General features: G+C 43.9%; 1 protein-coding gene across 4 annotated transcripts in view; it reads right to left on the bottom strand.

Moving 5' to 3' along the window:
* LOC110504735 (ubiquitin carboxyl-terminal hydrolase 9X) overlaps positions 1–26,357 on the bottom strand; it is a 71,890-nt gene that overhangs the window by 34,572 nt on the left and 10,961 nt on the right. The window contains exons 2-24 of one of the 4 annotated variants that reach the window (XM_036975174.2): positions 25,967–26,262; positions 21,833–21,984; positions 20,903–20,982; positions 20,451–20,563; positions 18,585–18,803; positions 17,208–17,323; positions 16,631–16,882; positions 16,273–16,411; positions 15,900–16,052; positions 15,488–15,592; positions 15,142–15,240; positions 14,943–15,050; positions 14,640–14,776; positions 13,970–14,008; positions 13,100–13,233; positions 12,810–12,900; positions 12,460–12,573; positions 12,075–12,303; positions 6,428–6,523; positions 4,119–4,330; positions 930–1,170; positions 670–819; positions 207–327 (exon numbers count right to left, since the gene is read on the bottom strand). In XM_036975174.2, the coding sequence (XP_036831069.2) occupies positions 207–327; positions 670–819; positions 930–1,170; positions 4,119–4,330; positions 6,428–6,523; positions 12,075–12,303; positions 12,460–12,573; positions 12,810–12,900; positions 13,100–13,233; positions 13,970–14,008; positions 14,640–14,776; positions 14,943–15,050; positions 15,142–15,240; positions 15,488–15,592; positions 15,900–16,052; positions 16,273–16,411; positions 16,631–16,882; positions 17,208–17,323; positions 18,585–18,803; positions 20,451–20,563; positions 20,903–20,982; positions 21,833–21,984; positions 25,967–26,077 (3,211 nt within the window). In that variant the 5' untranslated portion in view covers positions 26,078–26,262. Of the gene's footprint in view, positions 1–206; positions 328–669; positions 820–929; positions 1,171–4,118; positions 4,331–6,427; positions 6,524–12,074; positions 12,304–12,459; positions 12,574–12,809; positions 12,901–13,099; positions 13,234–13,969; positions 14,009–14,639; positions 14,777–14,942; positions 15,051–15,141; positions 15,241–15,487; positions 15,593–15,899; positions 16,053–16,272; positions 16,412–16,630; positions 16,883–17,207; positions 17,324–18,566; positions 18,804–20,450; positions 20,564–20,902; positions 20,983–21,832; positions 21,985–25,966; positions 26,263–26,357 lie in introns of all 4 variants that reach the window. The other 3 variants (XM_036975173.2, XM_036975176.2, XM_036975175.2) reach the window with 3 other exon arrangements.

The following is a 26,357-nucleotide window of genomic DNA, read 5'->3' as shown; positions in this document are numbered from 1 at the left end:
TCTACGGCTACATCCCAATTCGCCAACCTTCTCCTGAAATGTGCACTTGCACGCTTCCCATTGTAGATTTAACAATGTTGGAAAACTCTCTATAAAGCACTATTTTTTTTATTTTATTCATGAAAGGGGGGTTTGCAAGTGCACATTTGGGGAGAAGGGTGGAGAATAAAAGGCACGGCCCACATGTACCACAGAGAGCACTGTACCTGGAGGCATCAGCTTCATCAGTACTCTGGCTCCGTCTCGTAGCAGAGGCATGTTGGGGCTACAGCCCAGGTCTGCTACCTGCCACAGGAAGGAGACGTAGCGCAGGTGGAGAGACATGATCTGAAGACAGAGCGAGACCAGGGAGACAAGGGGTTACTCATCTGCGATCATGCATCGCTAGGCCCGACATCCATCTTTTTTTGAGACAAACTTGTTTTGATGACAGTAGTTCCATGTGACAGTGGGAGATAAACTGCAGAGTCGCTGTAGTTGAATGGGGCATTTTGACATTGCAGTCTTTCTACTATCTGGGCACCCTTCCCAAGTAACGGTGACTGACGAGAAAACGACGCGCCACACCGGTGGGAGCAGCTGTGAGTATGTTTAAAATGCACTCACCTCTCCAGGGAGACAGCTGTGTGTGTGTGTGTGTTTGTGTGTCTGTGTTTAAAAGTCACTCACCACTCCAGGGAGGCAGCTCTCCACCTCGGGGTTGGGCCCTTCGCTGAAGTGGTTGCCATGGTTACCCGGTGAGCCAGTGGAAGAGTCCGAGGAACTGTCTGGGCTGGAAGGCATGTTGGCACTCACCTGGGTCAGCTTGGCTGTGATCAACTACACACACACACACACGGGAGAATATAAAGACAGACAAACCATTCTGTATAAATAGTCAAAGAAAAAATGCACTTGTGACTCATCAAAACATGGCTCATTGCGCTCACCGTTTTGTCTTTCAGGTTGAGCTGGCCAATCAGCTTCCTGTCGTCGGCTGGGTCAACAACCTCCCCGCCAATGAAGAGCTCTATCTTGGTGTGCGTGGCGTTGGCCTTGATGCGTGTGAGGATACCGCGGCGCACTGAGCCAATGGTGTCGTTGGTGTGAGACCAGATGTCCAGGTCATCCACCTGACGGCCTTGGTTAGGGAAACGCACGATCAACGTGATGTGCTTCCCCCGAAACGCCCTGAAAGAAGAGAGAGAGAGAGGAGATTTTTATTTATTCAGGGGAACCCATTGAGACCAGGGTCTCATTTCTAAAAAGGTGCCCGAAGGACAACACAACAAACTCTAAATAATCAGTATAAATAAAATACAAATGACAAAATCAACATGACAGCTTCAAATACCACAAACACAACAATTATTCAATCCAAACAGTGACAATTCTCATTCAATATTAAAGTTCTAAACTTCCCTAGAGGAACCAGGGTGTCAAGATGTAGGAAGTTTGTAAGCTAGTCCAAAAGTGGGGTCAGCACTAAAACTGAAAGAGGATTTACCTAGAACGGTACGCACTAGTGGAACTTGGAGAGTTAACCATCCCTGTGAACGGGTTTGGGGTCTCATTTTTTTATTTTATTTTAACAGTGAAGTGAGGTAGGTAGGAAGCTTGTGTAGTAGCGCTTTATAAAAACAAAAAGGGAGTAATGAAGACGTCTATGGGACTTTAATGAGGAACAGTCATCCTTTTGATACAGGATGCAGTGATGCGTTCTAAAACTAAACTGTGATGAAGCGAAGTGCACTATGATAAAAGATGTCACCATAGTCATGAACTGGCAGGAAAGTTGACTGTACAATCTGCTTCCTGCTGTTTAGGGAAAGGCATGATCTAAGCCTACTTTAAAATGTCAGCTCCTTCACTTGCCCATCGGTATGTTTTTTAAACGGCAATTTGTCAATTCAAAAGCAGATATATTTATAGGCGGGAACGTGCTTGCTGAAACACCCATCCAATGCATACATTTGTAACCCATCTGAAATATATTTCTATTAGAGTTAGAAAACAGCATACATTTAGTTGTTTTTCCCCACATGAAGTACTCATTTTAAAATCGCCAACGACTTTTTGTAAGGCAACAAAATCAGATTGCAGCTACAACATAGAGAACAAAAGCGTAAATAACCGGGTCATCAGCACACATACAGATGAATGTTACAGGTTTTTGCAGATTGACTATTTATATAAATAATATTGGTCTAAAGGACAGGTCCCAAAATTGACACCTGCGGGACACCTTTAGTAATATTGAGGTAACTTGACACCATCAGAAATCACAGTTTCCTGTCTGACATGTAGTTCCAAAACTACCTGCAAGACACCTGGTCGTGGCCAATTTCAGACAATCTTTGAATGAGTAGGGAAGGATGGTCGACAGTGTCAAAGGCCTTAAATAGGTCTACAAATATGGCAGCACAGTGATTCCTATGATCCAAGCAATTTATTATATAATTTAAGACAAGCAGAGCTGCTGAAACAGTGCTATGTCCAGATCTAAAACCAGACTGGTGCACATTAACAATACAATTTGAAGTGAAAAAAGGTCTTAGCTGAGAGTTTGCCAGTGGTTCAAATATTAGATTGTTTAGAAATTGGGCAGTAGTTATCTAGGTCAGAAGGTTCTCTTTTGTAAAGGGGGAGGACATGCACCGCCTTCCAGGTCTTAGGGATAGCACCAGAAGCAATTGATAAATAAAAAATGTGGGTCAAAGATTCTACAATGAGGCGGGCAGAAAGCTGCAGTAGAAAGGGATCAAGCGAATCAGCTCCTGCGGATGATTATTTATTCTGCAAGGTACTACATTCATTGACATAAATGGTTCAAATGAGGAAGAAGAAAAGAGTATGCCTGGAATAGCATGACTATCTGGTATCTGTTAATAGGGGATTAAAGGACAAAGAGAGGGCAATGAAGGTATTTTCAGAAACCGTTCTTTCAAATAGATGGCCAGCTGAGGCAAAATGGTTATTAAAAGCACAACCAATGTCATTTGTATCTGTTATGGTACCAAATCAAAAGATTTGATCACTTTCCAAAATTTAGCTGGATTTCCACCACTCTAAGATACACAATTCATGAAGTATGTTGACTTCTTTTCTAACCTAAGACAGACATCTGATTGGCAGTCCTTCAGACATTTGAGAAGTAGAGGCAGAATCAGTCAATCTAACCTTAGCCCAAGCTAAGTTTCTTTCATGAAATCTTTCAGACAATTAATGCATGAACCATGGGTTAGATCTGTCCTTTACTCTTAATCTTTTATATGGGGCATTCTTATGTGCAACAGAGAGGTAAAACATTTAAGGGCCTGATTTGAATCAGAGATAGAGGACATAACCCCAAGTCATACAGGAAATTTTACTAATTGAAAATTCTAAAATGTATCTTTGTAATAATGCGTAGACACGATTTAAGTAGCTTAGTATCTCTAATACATGCAATGGGACAACAGTCACTGAGCTTGTTAGCAAAGATTCCATTGGCTGTATACTTATGAGGGGCGTTTGTCAGAATGATATCCAAGAGAGTCGATTTTTTAGGGTGTTTTAAATTGGGGTGGTATGGTTTAATTATCAGTGGAGTTAAATTTAGCTCAGTATAAATATCCTCCAGTCTATCTGATACTGGAATCAACCAATCCAGGTTAAAAATCACACAATATTAAAACAGATTTAGCAGGAAACTGTGATATCTGATGGTGTCAAGTTAACTCAATATGACTAAAGGTGTCCCGCAGGTGTCAGCACAGCAAGTCAGACAATTTGCTAAGGGCAATTGGGAGGGCAATAAACTCCCACTAATGTTAGTTTGGCATTATTACCAAAGTCCAAATCTAGGACAAGACACTCAAATGTATTGGGCATAGAGCTGGTAATACAGACAGCAACATTCAAGTTCTTTATGAATATGGCGACACCCCTACCTCTGTCAGATCAATAAACATCATATCCATTCAGAGACACATACGAGCCTGGCACAGACGTTTTTGAACCAAGTCTCAGTAATTATCTTAAATGTATGAAAATGAGAGCGAACAGAAAAGGACAGACATATGGAAAGAGAGGGGTCAAGACAAAATGGGAAAACATTTATCAGGACAAAAAGTCTGTCCGTCCGTCCCCTCCCCTACCTGGACATGGGCAGTATGGTCCTCTCCTCATGGTAGTCACTGTCACACTCGTTGATGTACTCCTTGAGCACAGTGAGCACGCGGACCATGCGGATGGCCTCCTGCCGGGCACAGTTGATGCTGTCCTTGTCCCCTTCCAGAACACAGAGCGTATCGTACGACGCCTTCAGACGGTCGAAACATGACTGGATGAAATCCTCGTGGATCTCTACCTGCATTGGGGGAGATGAGGGGGAGGACGGCAGGGGGGAAGGACAGTCAGAGTAGTGAGTTCAGGAGAGGGAGAGTCATGTCTAATGGTTGACAGTGTTTGTATGGAACTAAGTGCAGTGTGTTCCAATCCATCCGTCAGGAATCAGGTGCTAGTACTGGAAATAGTACCAATTAGGGATGCACATTTTGGTCAATTCTGCTTCCGACTAACCAACCCTCCTTAACCGGACAACAAACGGTTATATTTTTTTCCTTACAGTAAAATGACCAACAGAAAATACTATGCATGCATTCAAGAAACAGACATTTTCCTTTGAGCTTAATGAAAACATGCAACAATAGTAAGCCTATGGTCTTCCAGTCAAAAGGCTATATATAGCCTGTTATTGAACATTCAACTGCTTTAATGAAGCAGCCAATAAAACCTACATTTGCCAAAATACAATTTGTGGGAAAACACTATTCTAAAACAGCACACCTAATGCAAACGGTTCCAAACATAGAAAGAGGGGGGGGGATCGAATAGGAACAACTAGGATGTGTTACTAATATGACTAGGATTGTGCCTTTGGCTTCTGGACAACGAAAGGAAGTTTATATGAAAACCAATAAAACAGGAGAGAAATGCTGGTTAATGGCACAAGGAAGTATTTTCTAAAAGAATGCCTCAACACTTCTAGGGCAGAATTTTGGCTAGGCTACTTTCAAGCAAGGTAAGACATGACTCATTCTTTGAAGTTAAGTAAATTATTCAGGTTTCAAACAGTTATATTGCCTCAAGCTCACATTGTAAAGTGGTGGATGACGTCCTGATAGCCTGCCTACCCGTTGCCTAGCGCCTGCCTACCCGTTGCCTAGCGCCTGCCTACCCGTTGCCTAGCGCCTGCCTACCCGCTGCCTAGCGCCTGCCTACCCGCTGACTAGAGCCTGCCTACCCGCTGACTAGAGCCTGCCTACCCACTGACTAGAGCCTGCCTACCCGCTGACTAGAGCCTGCCTACCCGCTGACTAGAGCCTGCCTACCCGCTGACTAGAGCCTGCCTACCCGCTGACTAGAGCCTGCCTACCCGCTGACTAGAGCCTGCCTACCCGCTGACTAGAGCCTGCCTACCCGTTGCCTAGCGCCTGCCTACCCGTTGCCTAGCGCCTGCCTACCCGCTGCCTAGTGCCTGCCTACCCGCTGACTAGAGCCTGCCTACCCGCTGACTAGAGCCTGCCTACCCGCTGACTAGAGCCTGCCTACCCGCTGACTAGAGCCTGCCTACCCGCTGACTAGAGCCTGCCTACCCGTTGACTAGAGCCTGCCTACCCGTTGACTAGAGCCTGCCTACCCGTTGACTAGAGCCTGCCTACCCGTTGACTAGAGCCTGCCTACCCGCTGACTAGAGCCTGCCTACCCGTTGACTAGAGCCTGCCTACCCGTTGACTAGAGCCTGCCTACCCGCTGACTAGAGCCTGCCTACCCGCTGACTAGAGCCTGCCTACCCGTTGACTAGAGCCTGCCTACCCGTTGACTAGAGCCTGCCTACCCGTTGACTATAGAGTTGAGTTGTGGCCATTAATTGTGGCCGTTAAAACACGCAAATTGTTATTTGTTGTGCAACAACTGGGCTGTAAAAAAAAAAAAGTACCAGCATTTTGAGGAGATGCTCTTGTGCTGTCTGACAGGTGATAGGCCATTACGCTTATCAAACTAGGCTCTGTATGCCTCGCGCCTGTGATAAATAAGATACATGACGACTAAAAGAAAATACATAATCCAATTTAATTCCACTAAATTATGCAAATTAACCGATAGACCGATAAGCACGGCTGGTGAAATATATTTTTCGGCAATTAACCCGGTTAACATCCATAAAACCAATATGTGCAATAGGGATCTCAGAGGTAGGGAATGGAAAACAGTTGCTGTAGCGCTGTATCACACTGACTGTTCCAGTCTAGATTATCATCAACTATCATCGATCACCAATACAATCACTATTCATGACTGTGTTTATATGTAAGTGGTTGTCTCAAAACGTCTAGATGATTTAGGATGACCTAACAGCAGATTGAGCCGTTATTGTTACCGGGACAGCGGACACCCAGGGTACCTGATTGACTTGTAGTTTTGGTCCGAGGTTGGTGTAGATCTCTTTCAGCAGGTCTATGGCTCGACTGGCGATGTCATCACTCCCTTGAATTACGACCTGGCAAGAGGAAATTTCAGATGGAATCAATGGACGCCTCCGGCTTTCTCTCTCTCTATCACACAGCCCTGGAGACAACACTGAAAAGTGTGTGTGTTTTATGACTCATCCAGACTAGAGGAGGGGGCCATTAATAGGCACTCAGCAGCAACCCACAGAATCATCACCAGTCACTACCGCTGACCCTGAGCTGATTTCACACACTAACAGCAGTACATTAACCCAGCCTCAAATACTGTGTGTGTGTGTGTGTGTGTGTGTGTGTTTGTGTGTACGGGCTAAATGTGTACCACCACGCAAGGCTTAACAGCCAAATCAATAACATCAGCGCTGTAAAATGAGCTTTGCTTAGGATGCAATAAAATAAATTATTCACAACCAAACATTGCACATGAGAAAATCCTATGAGCTCAAATGCAGCCTAGGCCCCTACTGTGCAAAAAGGCTGAATACCCAAATATACAAAAACACAACTCCTGAATCAGCTATGCATAGCACGTGAGAACAAGGTTTACAAATCCCACATCTAAAACAAATGAACCTGTGAATCATCTAATATGCCCAGAGCGTGAATTAGAAGAACACTTTCAACCAACACATGTTTCATCATCATCAGAAGCCATTGGACTGACTGACAGCCTATACATCATCATCAGAAGCCATTGGACTGACTGACAGCCTATACAACACCATCAGAAGCCATTGGACTGACTGACAGCCTATACAACATCCTCATCAGAAGCCATTGGACAGACTAATGGTGTAACAGTTCGTATTGCGTATTTTTGGGTCACGGTATAGCGGAAAAATGAAATTCCAACAGTTACTGTTGTTACTGTTGTTAATGTTTGTTTATTGGCCAAATACATTAAATTAAAAAGCACCCTAATTCAATGTTCCTGGCATTATTGTCTGTTGTGACAGGGATTGTTATGTTGGGCCTCAAGGACCCATTCCGAAATGGACCTGGGGCTTTTCCAACCCAACATATATGCATCATACATTTTTCAATATAGAGACCAGTTCCGTATAGACGTGGTCGGATCCGAGTGAGGGAAGCAGCCGAAAAGTCAACTTGTAAACTACTTTAACTAGAGCGGATGCAGCTTGAGGGAGAGCAGGCAGAGGGGGGGCCTTGCGGTGTGTGTGCTGTGAGCAAGTGAAACGGGAGCAAGGGAGGAAGCACCCAACCAAGCCAACTTGCGCTAGTAGACTAACTTCTAGCTTGTCATTACTAGGCTATTAATCATAACATATGATTACCTAGAAACCTGTCTTGATGGCATCAAACCGAGAGAAGCTAGTTGGCTAAGAGAGCTAGGTAAATTAGCTGCTAATTGAGTCTGCATGGGCGTTCTTCCTTTCCTAGTTACAAAGAACACCTCCATTCTGATAATAAATAGCAGCCTAACTGGCTCGTTTGTTGTAGCATATACTTCTCATTTAACTTTTAATTCCATTTTCCATTGATTAGATAATCTCCTAACTTGCTTTATCAGACACGGATGCTCTGACTGTAGTGGCACTTTGATTACTTGTGAATGGACGACAAGCTACACGCACCACTCTGCATAGGCTATTCTCGTTGAGCAGTGGGGAACATATTAACGTTTTATCTGCCCATCACCGTTTTAATCGACTGTGAAGCCAAAATGTTCCTGAAAGATGGCGAAAAGGATAGTTTGAAATCCGCTAGTTAAGATCTGAATTTTGATTACATCGGGCACATGGACTGTAGTTTCAGCAGAATAGCCTAAAATGTTTATTGCAGCTCAGATTTACTCACTTGGCAATGGCATACAATGCAGCGTAACCTATAGGCATAGTGTTTCATGTACTCATTCGTGTCCACAGTGCGGACCGAACCGAGGTCTCCGTACCGAGCTGTACAAATACATGTACCGTTATAAAGCCCTAACAGACTACACAACATCATCGGAAGTCATTGGACTGACAGACTCTTACAACATTTAAAACAGCCCTCCCTCCTCAGCGCCACAGAAGCTGATGTTTGGTTTAGCAGCATCCAGAAGACTTGTCTGTTTCTCTGTGATGTAAGGACTGCATTTAACACAGAGGGATTACAGGCCATGTAGGTCACAAACAGCGAGGCTGCTAAATAACTGGGTCAGCCGCCCACCCTCTCCCATACGCACTAAGTCTATCAGTTCCAGTTGCTCCGAAAACAATCCCACAGAACCCAGAGGTTTATAGATGCTCGGAAATTACTAATGAGCATCACCTCAAATAGCAGCATTCAGAGGGTATGGTCTTCTTTGAAGTTGTGCATTTAGAATTTTGGCTTGGTGAGACAGAAGACAACATGATCAAGAAAGCAGCAGTGTAAAATGCTTGAGCAGTTCATTAATGCATATACAGTAGGCTAGACTTGCCGTTAGTCATTTCACCGTTAGTTTCAGACACAGACGTCTCCAAAAATAAACATCTGGATACAGAACGGGCCAGAAAAGTCGACGGTGTAGGCAGAATATACAGTGCCGCCGGAAAGTAGTCAGACCCCTTATTCTAAAATTGATTAAATTGATTTAACCTTCAAAACAATAAGCAAAAACTGATTTTTTAGAAATGTTTGCTAAATTATTAAATAAAAAACAGAAACATCACTTTTACATAAGTATTCAGATCCTTTACTCAGTACCATGTTGAAGCACCTTTGGCAGCGATTACAGCCTCAAGTCTTCTTGGGGATGACACTAAAAGCTTGGCACACCTGTATTTGTGGAGTTTCTCCCAGTAAGTTTGAATGACACTGAGGGGCAGTGTTGTTACAGCTAATGCCGGTTTGTCTGAGGCTGATGCCGTGCAGGTATTTGTACACATGCACACGGACACACACACGTAAATAGTGCCATACATGCACTCAAACATATTCAGTTGGCCTTGCTGTTATGATTTTTGTTGTACTTCATGTCTTTTGCATTGTTGTTCTCTGTTTGTCTTTCTTTTCTCTCTTTTGTTCCCTGGGCCGGTGGCTGATGAATCGCTGGTTCGGGTCCCCGTTTTTGACCTTGTGGGAGATCTGTTGACATGCCCTTGAGCACGGCGTTGACCCTGGTTGCTTCTGTGTGTCGCTCTGGATGGGAGTCTGTTAGATGACTAATGTGATGTAGTTATTGAGCGGCTTCACTGCAAGTATATTGTATGTTTTAAATACTCAATACATTTTAAAAAGTATGATAATTGCATACTTTTTCCATCACTGCCCGAAGCCACTCCTGCATGGTCTTGGCTGTGTGCTTAGGGTTGTTGTCCTGTTGGAAAGTGAACATTTGCCCCAGTCGGAGGTCCTGAGTGCTCTGGAGCAGGTTATCAAGGATCTCTGTACTTTTCTAGTACTTTCCCTCGATCCTGCCACCACCATGCTGGTTTCATCAGACCAGAGAATCTTGTTTCTCATTGTCTGACAGTCTTTAGGGGCCTTTTGGCAAACTCCAAGTGGGCTGTCATGTGCCTTTTACTGAGGAGTGGCATCTGTCTGGCCACTACCATAAAGGCCTGATTGGTGGAGTGCTGCAGAGATGGTTGTCCTTCTGGAAGGTTCTCCCATCTCAACAGAGGAACTCTGGAGCTCTGTCAGTGACCATCGGGTTCTTGGTCACCTCCCAGACCAAGGCCTTCCCCCACGATTGTTCAGTTTGGCCAGGCGGTCAGCTCTAGGAAGAGTCTTGGTGGTTTCAAACTTCTTCCATGTAAGAATGGAGGCCACTGTGTTCTTGGGGACATTCAATGCTGCATAAATGTTTGGTACCCTTCCCCAGATCTGTGCCTCAACACAATCCTGTCTCGAAGAAATACAGACAAATCCTTCAACCTCATGGTTTGGTTTTTGTTCTGACATGCAGTATCAACTGTGAGACCTTATATAGACAGGTGCTTTTACAAATCATGTCCAATCAGTTGAATTTACCAAAAAGTGTACTCCAATCAAGTTGTAGAAACGTCAAGGATGATCAATGGAAACAGGATGCACCGGAGCTCAATTTGGACTCTCATAGCGAAGGGTCTGAATACTTAAGTAAATAAGATACATTTATTTTTATTTTCAATGCATTTGCAAAAATGTCTAAAACCCTGTTTTTGCTTTGTCATTATGGCGGTATCGTGTGTACATTGATGAGGATTTTTATTTATTTAATCCATTTTAAAATAAGGTGATAACGTAACAAAATGTGGAAAAAGTCAAGGGGTCTGAATACTTTCTGAAGTCATTGTATGTAGTCCATAGGGAGTTCAAGGTTTAAAAAGATGGTTACAGCTGTCTGCATAACCACAGTGCTTTATAAATCCCACCTTCCCGGAGGAAGTCCAGCCTAATGTTCCCTCAATTTTTTCAGCACTTAGCTAATTTCTTGTACCCGCTTTAAGTTACAGTTTTAACAGTGGTCAGGTAGGTTAGTGTGGCTATTTGATCCTAATGTAAGCCTATCAGAGTGGCCTTACCATCAAAAACAATGGAGAAAATGCATCCCATAACATGTCAACATGAAAATAGCTGTTCTACCATTCAGCCTACAGTTTAGCAGCCAATGTGTGGTGTTCAATGAGCCTTTTGAAAAACAGAAGAGAAAAAAAGGCAGGGCTTGACATTACCCTGTTTATCCATTTGTCAAGGAGGCGACTGAAAATGTTGTTTTGTTGTTTGATGCAAGAAACCACTTGACAAAATAAAATGCATAATTATTCCCATACCATTATAACAGAGAATCAGACCAATTATGCTACCCCTGTGCCTATTTGCACCTTAGCTTATTTATTTAGTCTCAAAATACAAAACGGCCCCTTTAAGAAGAAAGAAGAAAAAAAAAGAAAAAAAAGAAAAACCAATTAACTGACACACTTTTCAAAGATGGCTAGAAATGCACACGTTTTGTGCTCTTGAAGGAAGCAACCACTACCCCATTGCTGATAACAAATTATCTATAACTGGGCTAACAACTCACTAACTAGCAAATGATATGAACGAATATACAAATGTGCACACGTGTTTACATGCAGCTCTTGCTTTGATCTCAAAACAAGCGCATCTACTCACAACCGCTCATGCTGTAAACACAGTCCAGATGAAAGTGAATGGCACAGATCCATACATGGCAATGGTCTATTTGCATATATCTATTTGCATATATACCTACTGCAGCTCTGTTTGGTTACAGCGCAACGGTCTGTGTAGAGTACGGGCCTGAGTCGTGCCTTTCAGTGCTATAGAATCCTATTCCGATGTATTCTGCCTAAAACTAAATCTCATGCATAGTTGGTTTTGCATACCAAGTATTGCATAGTTTTGTTTCTGTAATGCTTTGAAAGTGGCTAATACTGTGTTGATTCAATCACAATTCCCACAGTAAAGGGAAAAGGTTGATAGTGTTAACTGGAAAAACTCTAAAAAGTTGAGTGACGTTCAATCTCATGCTTCTCTGCATGGGCTGATATTTATTCTGCACTAGAGGAAACATTGGTCCAGCCCTACAAGGAGCAACAGCTGCCAGTTATAACAGCTTCCTAACAGTGATAAGTAGGATAAATAACTCACCCTCCAGAGGTAGTCCAGGCCTATGAGTTCCAGGTCGTCCATCATGTAGGCCCTACGTTTGGCCACCAGCTTGCCCTCCCTGCAGTTGACGGCCTTGAAGAACCTCTCAAAGCACTTCATGCCGTTCTCCGTGAGCAGAGACGGGTCCAGCTGCAGAACGTTGTTCTCAAAGAAGTCCTTGTTGATGTCCGGGTCCAGGTCTGGCTCATCTCCCATCAGCTTGGAGTACCTGTGTAAGAAAAACAGAGTTGACTTGGTGTTTTACGTGTTGAGAAAAAGGAGAACATTTGAGTTGTTCTATATGAATGAGTAAAAGGAAATAGAAAGATGTTGGAGCCATATTCACCCTTTCGAGGTGATAATAATATTGACGATGGCAGCATACCATTTGAAGCAGGCCTCTCGGTCACAAAGAAAGACTGCGTTCTCAGCCAGGCACTTCCAGATCTGTTTGGCCTGAGGAGCACAGAGCCACAACTGGCCATCCTTCAGCAGGAACCTGGGGACAACACAGACACATACATTAGCCATGAAGATCAGACTACAGTGGCTCAGTTCACCATTCACTAATCAATGAACATGATCTGGATTGTATTCATTAGGTCATGCAATATAAAACGTTTTAAAAAGGGCTCTGCAATGGAAAACAGAAATGAGCGCTTCAGTCCCTGCCGGTTACAGTCTTTTCTTCTGTTTGGTGCCTAATGATACTACCCTGCGGATGTGATGTCATACCTCAGGAAGTTGAGTCTCTCCTGGACTTCCTGTACGTGGCTGTAGCGGCTCCCTACCCTCACCGTCTGGGGGTCAAACTCCGCCTGCTCGGCTACACAACACACACAATCATCTATGTGAGGGCTCAAGGTGCATCTTAAAATTTTACCCAAATGCCCCAGGGTTAGAAAAAGAGGATAGATAGAACATCAAATACTATTTCTCTGTTTTACAGAAGAAGTCTGAAAGTTAAGAATAAGGCAACGGTGATGAATGACAAAATGTCCCCTCCTGTGTGAGGTGGTCCGTACCTTTAGAGAACTGCCTCATGGTCTCCATGTAGGCAGAGAGGTTCTCAGCCACCAGCGTGACCAGGGCATGGTTGTGTTGCAGCTGGTTAATCAGGTCATGACGATAGAACACATGAGGACTCCTCTGGGTCTGACTGTAGAGCAGAGAGAGAAGGATGGAGAGAGAGAGAGACATAAAAGTTCAGAGACTTAGTCACCATGTCTATGACAAGCCGACAACATCAACTTTTAGATCAACCCCCCTCCTAATGAAATTACAATAGTTTATCTGCAAAATGTTGTTGCTTCTCTGCACCTGTAGTGCAAAGAAAGCAGTATTGGTATATCCAGCATTCTAAACAATACCCCAGGATCTGTGTGTGGGTGTGTGTCTGTGTGCAGAAAGAGAAATGGTGATGAATTTCATTCTTAAAATCACTACGATGTGTTTCGGAAACGTGAGTAAGCAGTGCTCCCAGAAATGCCCCCCAAATGTCACCCTGCAAACAGTCCGTGATTGGAGCTAAGAGGAGCTGGTGCAGAAAGAGATGCTTTTGAGTAAATCTCAAATTACGCCCTATTTCCCATGTAGTGCACTACTTTTGCATGCAATTCCCCATACAGTGCACTAATTGACAAGAGACCTTTGTGGCTCTGGTGAAAAGTAGTGCACTATGAGGTAATTTGTGGCTCTGGTCAAAGGTAGTGAAGTAGTGTAGGGAATATGGTGTAATTTGAGATTTACCTTGTGAAAGGTTTGCTAAAGCAGATTTATGAATGAATATAAACATTACAGATCTGTTGTAGCATCTGAGAGAGTCAATTTAGACATTTAACAATTTCAAAGTTTTATTTTTGCCACAATATCCCCCAAATTAGCTGTCAACTTACCCCACTAAGTTCGTTTGTATGTTAATAGGCATTTTCTTTCTGAAAAACAACAGGCATGTGGTGTGCTACATATTTGCTGCATTTACCAATGCTACTTCAGTCAGTACAACTGCACGTTATTAAAAGCAGCACCTAATTCAACAATATCTATGCTACTTTGAGAGCTCAGCGTTTAAGAAGCAAGATGCAGTACATTCGCTCAGTTTTAGTCTAAGAATTCTCACTGTCTAAGCGTTAGTGAAAAACAGATCAAACTGGATGGCAAGGTCAAATATCAGACTGTTAACAGAAAATGCCTGTTTACAAAAGAGTTGGCATGCTTCAGCCCCTCTGGAAATGTGATTAAAATGCCAGGGACATCTGAGTGTCAGCTATGTGAAAAATTAAGGCCATGCTTTAAAAGCATAGAGCAAATGTATAACCAAGCATAGCATTCTGAGCACAACCAAAATGAAAGTGAGTGAAAAATTCCTTATTCTACATTACAAATAAGCATGTCTGCTATCCAGTGTACATTTCTGTCTGTTACCTTGTGTCCTTCTGAATAAGCCTCAATTTGTACCCATTCCGTGTCCATATCTTTGTAAATCTCAAGCATGTTCAACAGAGTTTATGAATTATGTCTCCCTCCAAACCCGTAGTTGAACTCGGACCCTGTCCATCTCCTTACCTGAGATTCTGAGGAGCCTCTCCGAACAGGCTACAGATCTCTCGGATCTGCTTTAGTGCAGGAATCACCCATTTGTCATTGGTGCGCAACTCTTCTATGAAGCGATCGATCCACTGGATCTTCTGCGTGTCTCTATCCTGAAATGAACACGAACATTAACATCAACAGTATTCAAGGAACACACACAGCCATAAGCCAATTGTTGATAGCACCCCAACAGAGCCCTAAAAACATTGACTGGTTGATACCTCGAGCCGTGTGGGAAAGCAGTCGCCTGGCTCTTGACTGGTACCTAGTATTTACCTGAGAGCAACTGTAGTCCAGTATCTTGATGTGAGCACTGAGTGCCTGGTCCATGATGTCTACAGGCACGTCATCGCTGTGAGCCAGGTTCCACAACAGGTTCAGCACCTTGTGGTGAGAGGAGTAGAGGAACCTTCAGTACTCATATCCAAATGGAGCACAAGAGCTGGAAAAATACATCTCTTTAACCCATGTTCACCTTGTGGGCCATCACGCCATCCTTGTCGTCCTCCGCCAGGCGACGGATCAGTTCCAACAGCTTCTCACGTTGCTTCTTACTGGCGTTCGTCCAACTCGCCTGCAGACCGCAAACCAACCACCACAGGGGTTAGGAGAGCAATGTGTGTGCGCTTCCTCGTCGGTACCGGAAAGTCCCCACGAGGATAGTAAAACTAGGAAAATGATCCCTCCCAGGTCCCCACAAGGATAAAGGCTATTTTAGGTTTACGGATTACGTTTAGGGTTATGAGTTAAGGTTAGGGAAATACATTTTTGGTACCCGCAAGGATAGTGAAACGTGCTGTGTGTGGAGAGAAGTCTCTTACCTTGAAGCAGTCAAAGAGGTGGTCGAGCTGCTCAGGAGAGAAGTCCCAGGCCAGCTTGGCCAGAAGGTCGTGTACGTTCTTCACAATGGCCTCGTGTTTACCAGCCTGCCGGTGAAACAACATGGCAACAAAAAAATAAGTCAGCAAACGCATTGCTGGTTTATCTGTTTTCAGCCTTACATTTCACATAGAGAAGATGCAGGAGCACAAACCATGCTTAGGTAAGGGCGTTTCAGCTAATCAACCCCAAAGACCTGGAAATGCCCCAGTTAAGACATGAAGGATTTGCCATTCTGTTGTAAGAGCTGTTACGGGTCATATCTCCTTCACCTGAACCATAAACAATGTGTGATCATCAATGATGTCTCTTCAAACGCACACACACATGTACTACCAAATGCACTCACGGTACCTGTGCAGCCCAGATGTTGTCCAGGTCCTGCATGGTAAGAGCTTTCTCCTTGATGACGAAGCGCAGTATCTTCTCTAGTTTCTCTACGTACTGAGGCTGGTGGAGGCTGTCCCTCAGCACAATGGACAGGATGTGGTTCTGCTGGATCCACTCCTGACAAACATACAGACATCTTTCAGTCTCCACTCAAACACCATCAGTTCTGCCGACTACGCTAACAGAAACCACACTAAGGTATTCTCTTTTCACTAGATACTTTGTGGCAAAAGCACTTGTGTAGCGTTAAACAAATACATTTGATTAACTTAAATTTTGTATGTGTATATTCACGTTTGCTGACAATTACTAAATAAAAAAAGGATGGTTAACTCACCGCCATGCGTTCTGCAGTTAGCCACTCCTCCTCCTCGGGGTTGCCATGCCGATGTGTGTAATAGGACACACTGGAGATTACTTTGTTTACTTCGTTTAGTGCATTCATTTTGCCATTAAAAGAGGAAATTTGCAATAACCTGTGGATGAAAACACAATCACCACAGATTACTATAAACAAATAGTTCACATTGGGGCAATTCCTACCTAAAGTCCATGAACATTACTCACATTTTTACATAACTCTCATTGACATCAATACACGATGCGTGCAGGTATCTCAGGTTAGCATTTAGCCAATAGTTACAAAGTGTTTTAAAAGAAAACCTTTAGGACAGTTTGGTCTGAAGCGAACTCACCTAAGAATCATTTTTAACCTAAAAATCTCTAAGTTCTTGACGGTCTCCTCCTGCCCAGGCACCTTGGAGGCCAGGTTCTTCAGGGACTTGATGATCATGGACAGGGCATCATTTTTGGCTTCGTTCTTGGCTTCCTTCTTCAGCTCCTCGTCTGTCAGATTCTCCAGGAACTGAGGAACCATCTCGATGACGGGCAGGAAGTACTTCTTCACCGTGTGCAACGTGAGAAACTCGTAACACTGCCCGAAAGGCCTGGAGGACAGAACAGTCACAACACGTCCAGTAGACCATACTATTCCCATAGCTCTATTGGTTGAAGCACGGTTCTTACAACAGAGTCGTGGGTTTGATTGCTCTACAGGTCACATTAAAGCGTCAATCTAGTCATGAAGACATACCACATCACAGCAAGAGCCTGAGGACTTATTTACTGATGACACGGTAGGGTGTGACTGGTGGTGAATGGTAGGAGTTAGCTCCATATAATGTAGAAAGCACTGGAGAACTAGTGAACCATATTCTTTAGATGTCACCCATTAAAGTGTGTGTGTGTGTGTGTGTGTATGGGCCGACTCACTTGATAAGGGCAGCGATGATCTGGACGTTCAGTGCTTGGCCACTTATGAAGCGATCGTGCAGCGTTTGAAACCCGTTTAACGTGCCGAATTTGTTAATTAAATCCACCAACCAGCCCTGTGAACGAAGAGGAAGAAAAACAAAACCACTTGTTAAAAATACTTTAAAAAAAGTTAAAATACTCACCATGCTTCCACTATCCACTCAAGCTGTTCGGCTACACAAATACATCCCTCTAGTCTCGAAGCGGTTACACAGAAAGGCTTAATTGGAGGGAAAAATCAGAGAAAAAAAACTGCCACAGACCCATATCAGAGGCTGCAGCAGTGTTTGTATTGGGTAAACTGCCAGCTACAGCAAACAGTGTTCACATTGACCACCCCGGCCCACGCTCCATTCATTGAGGTTTTCATAGCAAACTCACTCACTCTCTCTCTCTCCCTGGCATCGCCTAATCTCATTTAAACTCCACAACAGTCCAGACACCTCGAGTACATCCGCTTGTTTTATCTCCATTCCTCTTATTTCCTACCCAGTCCACAGAGTAGTCATCCTTTGTTTCTGTGCACTGGCCCTAAGGCAAGGCAGCAAGGCCAGAGCAAAGAGCGCATTCGTTCCGAGAAAAGAGATTGCCAAAGAATAAAAAAGCTTGTTCTCTGGATTTCTGTTGCTACGGCAATCACGAAGAGTGAATTAGAAAGATTTACCCATGGAGCATCCATCCAGAGGATATTTAATTTAGAATCAATTCTATAATTAAAAAAAAAAATCTGACATTTCTCACTGTGTCTGTATGAGATTTGGCTGGGAGAGAAAGAGACAGTATAGCCAATATCACATCAGTCCAGGACATAGTTTATTAAAACATCCTCTGTGTATATTTTTGTTGATCCACTGTGATACAAGAATTGCCTCAACAGTAAATAGGGGAATTGGCCTTGAAGATGGAGGGTTATATATTTTGCAAAAAGACGATATAGACAAACGGAGTCAACATTTCTTTCCTCGGGAGAGTGTAGGAAAATCAGAGGATAGATTATAGGGTGTTGGGGAAAAGTGGGGTTATTTGGTGATTTTGGAAAAATTTCTTGGGGGGGGGGGGGGTTAAGTTTGGGGCCGATGTGTTGCAGTAACACTCCCCGGCAGTCACATATAAGACTCCCTGCCGGAGACCAGGGTTCAATCCCTGTGTCCACCGATCCCCACCCTTTTTCTCCCACTTGCTTGTCTCCCCGTCTCAATAAAAGTGTCAAATCACTGAAAATATATATTTAAAAACAGTTTTGGGTCCTTAATAAGGAGTACATTGATAAAACAGGTGGTTGACCAGAGTAATAAAATATTTTGGGGGGGGGCCTACCTTGAATTCAGACCCTACCTTTGGAGAGCGAGGGTCAGGGGGGCGGGCAAAGAGCTCGTCGTCTGCCAGCTGCGCCCCGGCGGGCACCGTCTCAGAGGGCCTCGTGCCATTGTAGATGTGAAACTTGCAGTGGGGGTTGAAGGCCATGGCCAGCAGCTCCAGCAAGGGGAACCAGTCCTGAGAGAGCTTGGCCACACACAGCTCCACCAGCCGGTGGGTGTTGTTGATGATACACCTCTGTGGATGGAGAGAGCGCGAGATCGGTGTAAGCAATAGAGTGACGGCTCCACATAGCCATACTGAGGGCTTTAGGGGGAGCTTCCTCCATATTGAAGCTGCTACAGAGCTATCCTGTTTCTTCAGAACACATTCCCAAGTCTGCGGTAGCAATGTATCAACTCAAGAGGCCATCATATTTGCAGGGATGCGAGTGGCCAGGAACTATGTCTATTGCAAGGTTTTCCAAAGGAAAACATGCCACCGGACAACTTGACCGGGAAGATTTAAATTTACCGGTCATTTGAGAAATACGTTTAGGTTTATTTCATAACCATTATGTACAAGAGCTGTAAATGTTTATTGTATTTTGTTTGGAGTGCTCCATGTGAGCAATGAGCATGTGTCTGGTTTATCTTTCCTGATAATCGGGGCGGCAAGTAGCCTAGTGGTTAGAGCGTTGGACTAGTAACCGAAAGGTTGCAAGATTAAATCCCCGAGCTGACAAGGTGAAAATCTGTCGTTCTGCCCCTGAACAAGGCAGTTAACCCACTGTTCCTAGGCAGACACTGAAAATAAGAATTGGTTCTTAACTGACTTAGTTAAATAAAGGTAAAATAATGTTGAGGGAGCACGTGCACCTGAGCATGCATAGAAGTAACTGGCCTGCTGCCAGTTAGCAGGCCATGTAAGTATGTTTAAATGTAAGAATGTTTTTAAAAAAAAACATCCATTACGAATGGAAATATAATAATAAAAACTATAGTTCCTCAAAGTACGCTATTTGAAAAATCTTTCCAACATTCTCCCCCTTGATAATCACAATCCTCGGTGTGAAAGAGCTTATAGGCCTACTGCTGCATTGACCTAAAGGCTACGAGTTCTATGCACTCATTTCTTTACCCGCCAATGAATCACAGTGTATCAATGTGGCCATAAGGCAGAGGCTGGTGATCTCCCATTTTGATCATTTTAATTCAGATTTTTATGATTAACCACGTGACAATGACCTTGAAATGAAATTGTTCCACGAAAATCGTCATAAAAAAATGGGTTCGAGCCCAGGCTCTGTCGCAGCCGGCCAAGACCGGGAGGCGCACAATTGGCCTAGCGCCATCCGGGTTAGGGAGGTTTTGGCCGGCAGGGATATCCTCGTCTCATCGCGCACTAGCGACTCCCATGGTGGTGTTTCCTCCGACACATTGGTGCGGCTGGCTTCCGGGTTGGATGCGCGCTGTGTTAAGAAGCAGTGCGGCTTGGTTGGGTTGTGTTTCGGAGGACGCATAGCTCTTGACATTCGCCTCTCCCGAGTCCGTACGGAAGTTGCAGCGATGAGACAAGACAGTAACTACTAACAATTGGATACAATGAAATTGGGGAGAAAAATGGGGTAAAAAATAAAATAAAATTATATATATATTTAAATAAAAGAAATGCAGCCTTCCTTCCTTGAGTTAATCACACAATTAACAATTGGATTGGTGAAAACAGTAGTTCCACTGGATAGGTTTCACCAATCCAATTGTGTCAAATTAGTGATTAGCCTAAGGAAGGAGGATTGGTTTTCAAAGTATTGGAAAGAGGGCCCATGACTCCTTGAAAACCGGTGGCCATTGCTTTTGAGAGCACTATCCTGATGAAATGAAATGGAATAGAATAAAGACTTACATGTATCTCGAACTTCCACCCGCTGACGGCCTCGTCTGTGAGAATCTTGGTGAAAGAGATGGTCAGGCCGTCCCTGAAAAACCTCTGGCATGCCTCACACTTCACATCAAGTTCTATACAGACAGAAAACAGACAAGAATTAAGTGCATGGAGATTAAGTGCATTGAGCTACCACAGATCATTTTTATTTCAAGGGCTACAGGTCAAATATCAATCTAAAGAGAAACTATGCGGAGGCGGACATTTTAATGGGACGTTGACAAAGCGCAATTACACTAAAAGAGAATCGACCAAGCTAGTCTAAACTCCATACACAGTGGTTGAAATACATTGCTGTCAATGCGATTTCAGATGCGTACATAGCCAAGGACAGACTTTCTATACCATCTTGATTGCCTTAGTTCAAAACCGTGAGTAGTAATTTGAGAAATAGAATGGGCCAATATTCTTACCCTTTTTACTAAGCTCTATAGCAGCTTCTAGAAGAACCTCCAACTCTCCCTTTGGCAGAACTGGAACCACCCAGCGGGGTCTGGAAACACAAAACATCCACATGAATACAGAGAAACACATTCCTCCTCACAACCTCACAGCACTTAGTATCACACACACACGGTGTATTGCCGCTTTCCATGTTATCTGTAGCTTGTGAGGTGTGGAAACCCTTTTTGTTGCTTTTTGTCCTCTGTTGCTGTCTGTCTGCGCGCCACGTGTTGCCTGTCCTATGTTGCTGTCTGTCTGCGTGCCACGTGTTGCCTGTCCTATGTTGCTGTCTGTCTGCGCGCCACGTGTTGCTTGTCCTATGTTGCTGTCTGTATGCGCGTCACGTGTTGCTTGTCCTATGTTGCTGTCTGTCTGCGCGCCACGTGTTGCTTGTCCTATGTTGCTGTCTGTCTGCGCGCCACGTGTTGCTTGTCCTATGTTGCCGTCTGTCTGCGCGCCACGTGTTGCTTGTCCTATGTTGCCGTCTGTCTGCGCGCCACGTGTTGCTTGTCCTCTGTTGCTGTCTGTCTGCGCGCCACGTGTTGCTTGTCCTATGTTGCTGTCTGTCTGCGCGCCACGTGTTGCTTGTCCTATGTTGCTGTCTGTCTGCGTGCCACGTGTTGCCTGTCCTATGTTGTTGTCTGTCTGCGCGCCACGTGTTGCTTGTCCTATGTTGCTGTCTGTCTGCGCGCCACGTGTCCTATGTTGCTGTCTGTCTGCGCGCCACGTGTTGCTTGTCCTTTGTTGCTTTGCATGTGCTCACTGCTCATTGTTTGTCTGTATTGTTATCGTAATTGTTTTTAATAACTTGCCCAGGGACTGTGGTTGAAAATTAGCTGGCTGGAAAAATAAATAGATTACATACACCTGTTGTGCAGTTTGACCGTGTGTAAGTGTACCTGTTGATCATGTCATCCAGCTTTGTCAGGTCTGTGTGAGGGAAGGCTGGCTCCTCCACCTCCTCCTCCAGCTGTGGGGGTCCATCCCCCTGACCCTGCTCATCCGGGGGGCTCACTGGAGAGTTCTCATTGGACGAGTTAGGGGACAACGTCTGAAACACACAGAATATAGGGAAGAAATTCACAAAAAAAAACGAAACAAAATCAATACCCCACCTTCTAGCCAACCCATGAGGAATACAACCAACTTCACGCAGACATAGGATTGGGCGTTACAGTATTTTACTATACACACACACACACACACACACACACAGGTATTGATGAAAGGACCAGTTTGAGTTTTTACTTAACCTTCTATAACGGTATTTCAATGTTTGGTTTGATAAATGTGATACACAACTCGGGCACGTGTTATATTTTAATCTGTTTGCTACTTGCAAGTCGCCTCTCCCTCTCCTGCATGCCGCTTCCCACACAAACCCTGGCCCCCTCACACTCAAGGAGAGTTGTTGCTTGACCATGGATTCCCCAGCACTTCACGTTCACTCTGAGTGGTCAGACGCAACAATATACTGGTGATATGGACACTGCTTTCAAAGTGTCCTTTAATCACACTATTAGTTTGTGTATATTAGTCTGCAAACAGCTAGTTTGTCTTTTCTTAGCATGTATTGGCTAAAATTATTCCTGTTAGCCGCTAATGCTAATCGCTAGTTAGCTAGCTGTTAGTATGTATGAGCAGCAGTGGTAGTGGCAGCATCAAGTGTGGTGTGTGTGTGTGTGTGTGTGTTGTGAGTAGCAGAGCTGCAGAACTTGGGAAATGTGGGGGTGTGTAGAGAAGGCTCCTTCTGCTTGGATGACCTACATAGCCAGCTTGCCTCTCACGTCTGGATATACGACTCATCTCCAACACCCTCTCTGTCTATATCATTCAGGAGCTTGTGTTCATTGTATCCTCCCTCCTAGTCTCCCTCTCCCGTTCCGCTTAGGTGTGAGCACTGACTGTGGTGTAGTGTTTCCCACAGACAACACACGCTTTGTCACCCCCCCCCCCCCCCGCAGGTTAACTCAACTACATGAGTCTCTGTGCTGCTACTGTAACACTGTGGGCCACTGATGCAGTAACTGTGTCACACACCAACACTGAGGTCTAAACAAAACATCAATACAGCATTCGTCAAACACTCAACGTATCCTGTGTTATGCTTTCAGAGAGGCTAAAACAGGTTGGATTCATATTTGGAGTTACTGTTCGATGATTAAGGAGAGCTTTACGCCCCACGAGGAGGGAGTTAGTTTCATACGATTTGCTTTAGCAGAAAAATGAGCACAGGATGAGGGGGAATGAAAGAGAGAGAAGAGATGACAGGACTCCAGACTGTGACCATTTTTTTTAAATGTCCTATTTTTGGGGTGGACAAAACCATGAATTTGTTCAACAGTATTAAATTATCCTCATGATTCCTGTAATAAAAAGTGTCCGCCCTGCCACTGTGATTGTACAACAATCTTGCCTATGCCGTACTGTTCTATCACTCATTCATATATTTACCTATTCTTCATCCCTATACACTTGTGTGTGTATAAGGTAGTTGTGAATTGTTAGGTTAGATTACTCGTTGGTTATTACTGCATTGTCGGAACTAGAAGCACAAGCATTTTGCTACACTCACATTAACATCTGCTAACCATGTGTATGTGACAAATAACATTTGAAGCTTTATCTTGGCCAGGTCGCAGTTGTAAATGAGAACTTGTACTTAAATAGGGTACCTGGTTAAATAAGGTGAAATAAAAAATAAAATTTAAAAACTCCATACATTTTCCCTGACACCCAAAAGTATGTTACATTTTGAATGCTTAGCAGGACAGGAAAATGGTTAAATTCACACACTTATCAAGAGAACATCCCTGGTCCACCCTATTGCCTCTGATCTGGCAGCCTCACTAAACACACATGATTCATTTGTAAATGATGTTAGAGTTGGAGTGTGCCCCTGGATATTCGTCCATTTAAAATAAAAAATACAAAAAAACAACTAGGAAAAGAATGGTGACATCTGGCTTGCTTAGTAAGGAATTTGAAATTATTTATACTTAAGAATATTTTTGCAATTACATTTACTTTTGATACTTAAGTATCTTTAAAAACAAATAGTTCTAGACTTTTACTAAAGTACAATTTTACTGGGTGAAGTCATTTTCTATTCTTTCCAAAGAAAATGACGTTACAGCCTTATTTAAAAAAAGATTAAATAAAAAAAATACTCAGCAAATCGGCACACAACACCACATAATGACAGAGCGAAAACAGGTTAAGAAAGGTTTGCAAATGTATGAAAATAAAAGCACAGAAATACCTTATTTACATAAGTTTTCAGACCCTTTGCCATTTCTACAACTTGATTGAAGACCACATTTTGGTAAATTCAATTGATTGGACATAATTTGGAAGGCACACACCTGTCTATATAACTGTCCCACAGTTGACAGTGCATGTCAGAGCAAAAAAACAAGCCATGAGGTCTAAGGAATTGTCCGCAGAGCTCCAAGACAGGATTGTGTCGAGGCACAGATCTGGGGAAAGGTACCAAAAAAAATCTGCAGCATTGAAGATCCCCAAGAGCACAGCAGCCTCCATCATTCTTAAATGGAAGAAGTTTGGAACCAATGAGACTCTTCCTAGATCTGGCCCGCCGGCCAAACTGAGCAATCGGGGGAGGAGGGCCTTGGTCAGGGAGGTGACCAAGAACCTGATGGTCACTCTGACAGAGCTCCAGAGTTCCTCGGTGGAGGTTGGCGAACCATGCAGAAGATCAACCATCTCTGCAGCACTCCACCAATCAGGCCTTTATGGTAGAGTGGCCAGACGGAAGCCACTCCTCAGTAAAAGGCACATGACAGCCCGCTTGCAGTTTGCCAAAAGGCACTTAAAGGACTCCCAGACCATGAAAAACAACATTCTCTGGTCTGATGAATACAAGACTGAACTATTTTGCCTAAATGCTAAGCATTACGTCTGGACGAAACTTGGCACCATCCCTACGGTGAAGCATGGTGGTGGCCGGATCGAGGGAAAGATGAACTGAGCAAAGTACAGAGAGATCCTTGATGAAAACCTGCTCCAGATTGCTTAGGATCTCAGACTGGGGTGAAGGTTCACAGTCCAACAGGACAACAACCCTAAACACACAGCCAAGACAATGCAGAGAGTGGCTTCGGGACAAGACCCTGAATGTCCTTGAGTGGCCCAGCCAGAGCCCGGACTTGAACCCGATCTAACATCTCTGGAGAGACCTGAAAATTGCTGTTCAGCGACGCTGCCCATCCAAGCTGACTGAGGAGCTTGAGGATCTGCAGAGAATAATGGAAGAAACTCCCCAAATATAGGTGTGCCAAGCTTGTAGCGTAATACCCAAGAAGACTCCAAGCTGAAATTGCTGCCAAAGGTGCTTCAACAAAGTACTGAGTAAAGGGTCTGAATGCTTATGTAAATGTGATCTGTTTTTTTTATTTAATAAATTAGCAAACATTTCTAAAAACTTGTTTTTGATTTGTCATTATGAGGTATTGTGTGTTGATTGATGTGGGACAAAACTTTTTTAATCAATTTTAGATTAAGGCTGTAATGTAACAAAACGTGGAAAAAGTCAAGGGGTCTGAATAGACCGTATGGAAATTCTGGAGCCCTATTTTGACAGTAAAATATGACAAAAATTGTCACCCCAAAATGCATGACAACCACTGGTTTGCATTTAAATTTATTTTGAATCATGCATTCCAGCTTGGATATGTTAGATGTAACAACGGATTTATCGAATACCATCTCGGTAGTCTATTACACTTCTTAATAAATCATTGTGAATGACTTCATAAAATGACTCAAATTTATTCTATTGTGTGACGCTGAGAGAAACAAAATTAAAATTGGGTGTGCCACCAAATCATGGGCTGGTTCCACCAACTGAATAAGTTAGTGGCACCAGTGCCACCAGGGGAAAATGTTATTCTGGAGCCCAGGATGAGGGAAGAGAGACAGAAAAAGGAAAGAGGACTAGAAGAGAGAACACGGTGAACACATGATGTTGAGGTGAAGGACAGAGATGAGAGGCTGGGACAGAGTTTCCTGACCTGGTTCTGTGGCAGCGGGGGCTGACTCTGACTCTGGGCATCGGGTGCCTGAACCTGGCCCGACTGGCTGTCGTTGCCCCCCACCGGAGAGCCACGCGTGGTGGCCGTCATGCTCGCCACTGGGCAGATCTTGGCAATCTTGGCCTCTTAGGCAGCACTGACCACGAGGGAAATCACAGGAGGAGCCTCGGCAACCTCAGAGGAAGAGCAGAGGGAGGAGAGCAGCGGCCGCGGCACAAGAGAGAGGGACAGAACCACCTGGAGATCTGGACGGGCCGCTGAGACCATTGCATAACCTGGAGAAGAGAGGACAGGGTTAGGGTGTATCATTGGGTTAGTTGTCATAGACAATAAAAATACTGCATGGTGGTCTCACTCACAAAAAACTAAA

The sequence above is a fragment of the Oncorhynchus mykiss genome, chromosome 3 (assembly GCF_057628025.1).
Source record: "Oncorhynchus mykiss isolate SJ-2025 chromosome 3, ASM5762802v1, whole genome shotgun sequence".
NCBI classification, from domain to species: domain Eukaryota; kingdom Metazoa; phylum Chordata; class Actinopteri; order Salmoniformes; family Salmonidae; genus Oncorhynchus; species Oncorhynchus mykiss.
The sequence above is the reverse complement of the archived record's forward strand: the minus strand, read 5'-3'. Positions and strand labels throughout refer to the sequence as shown.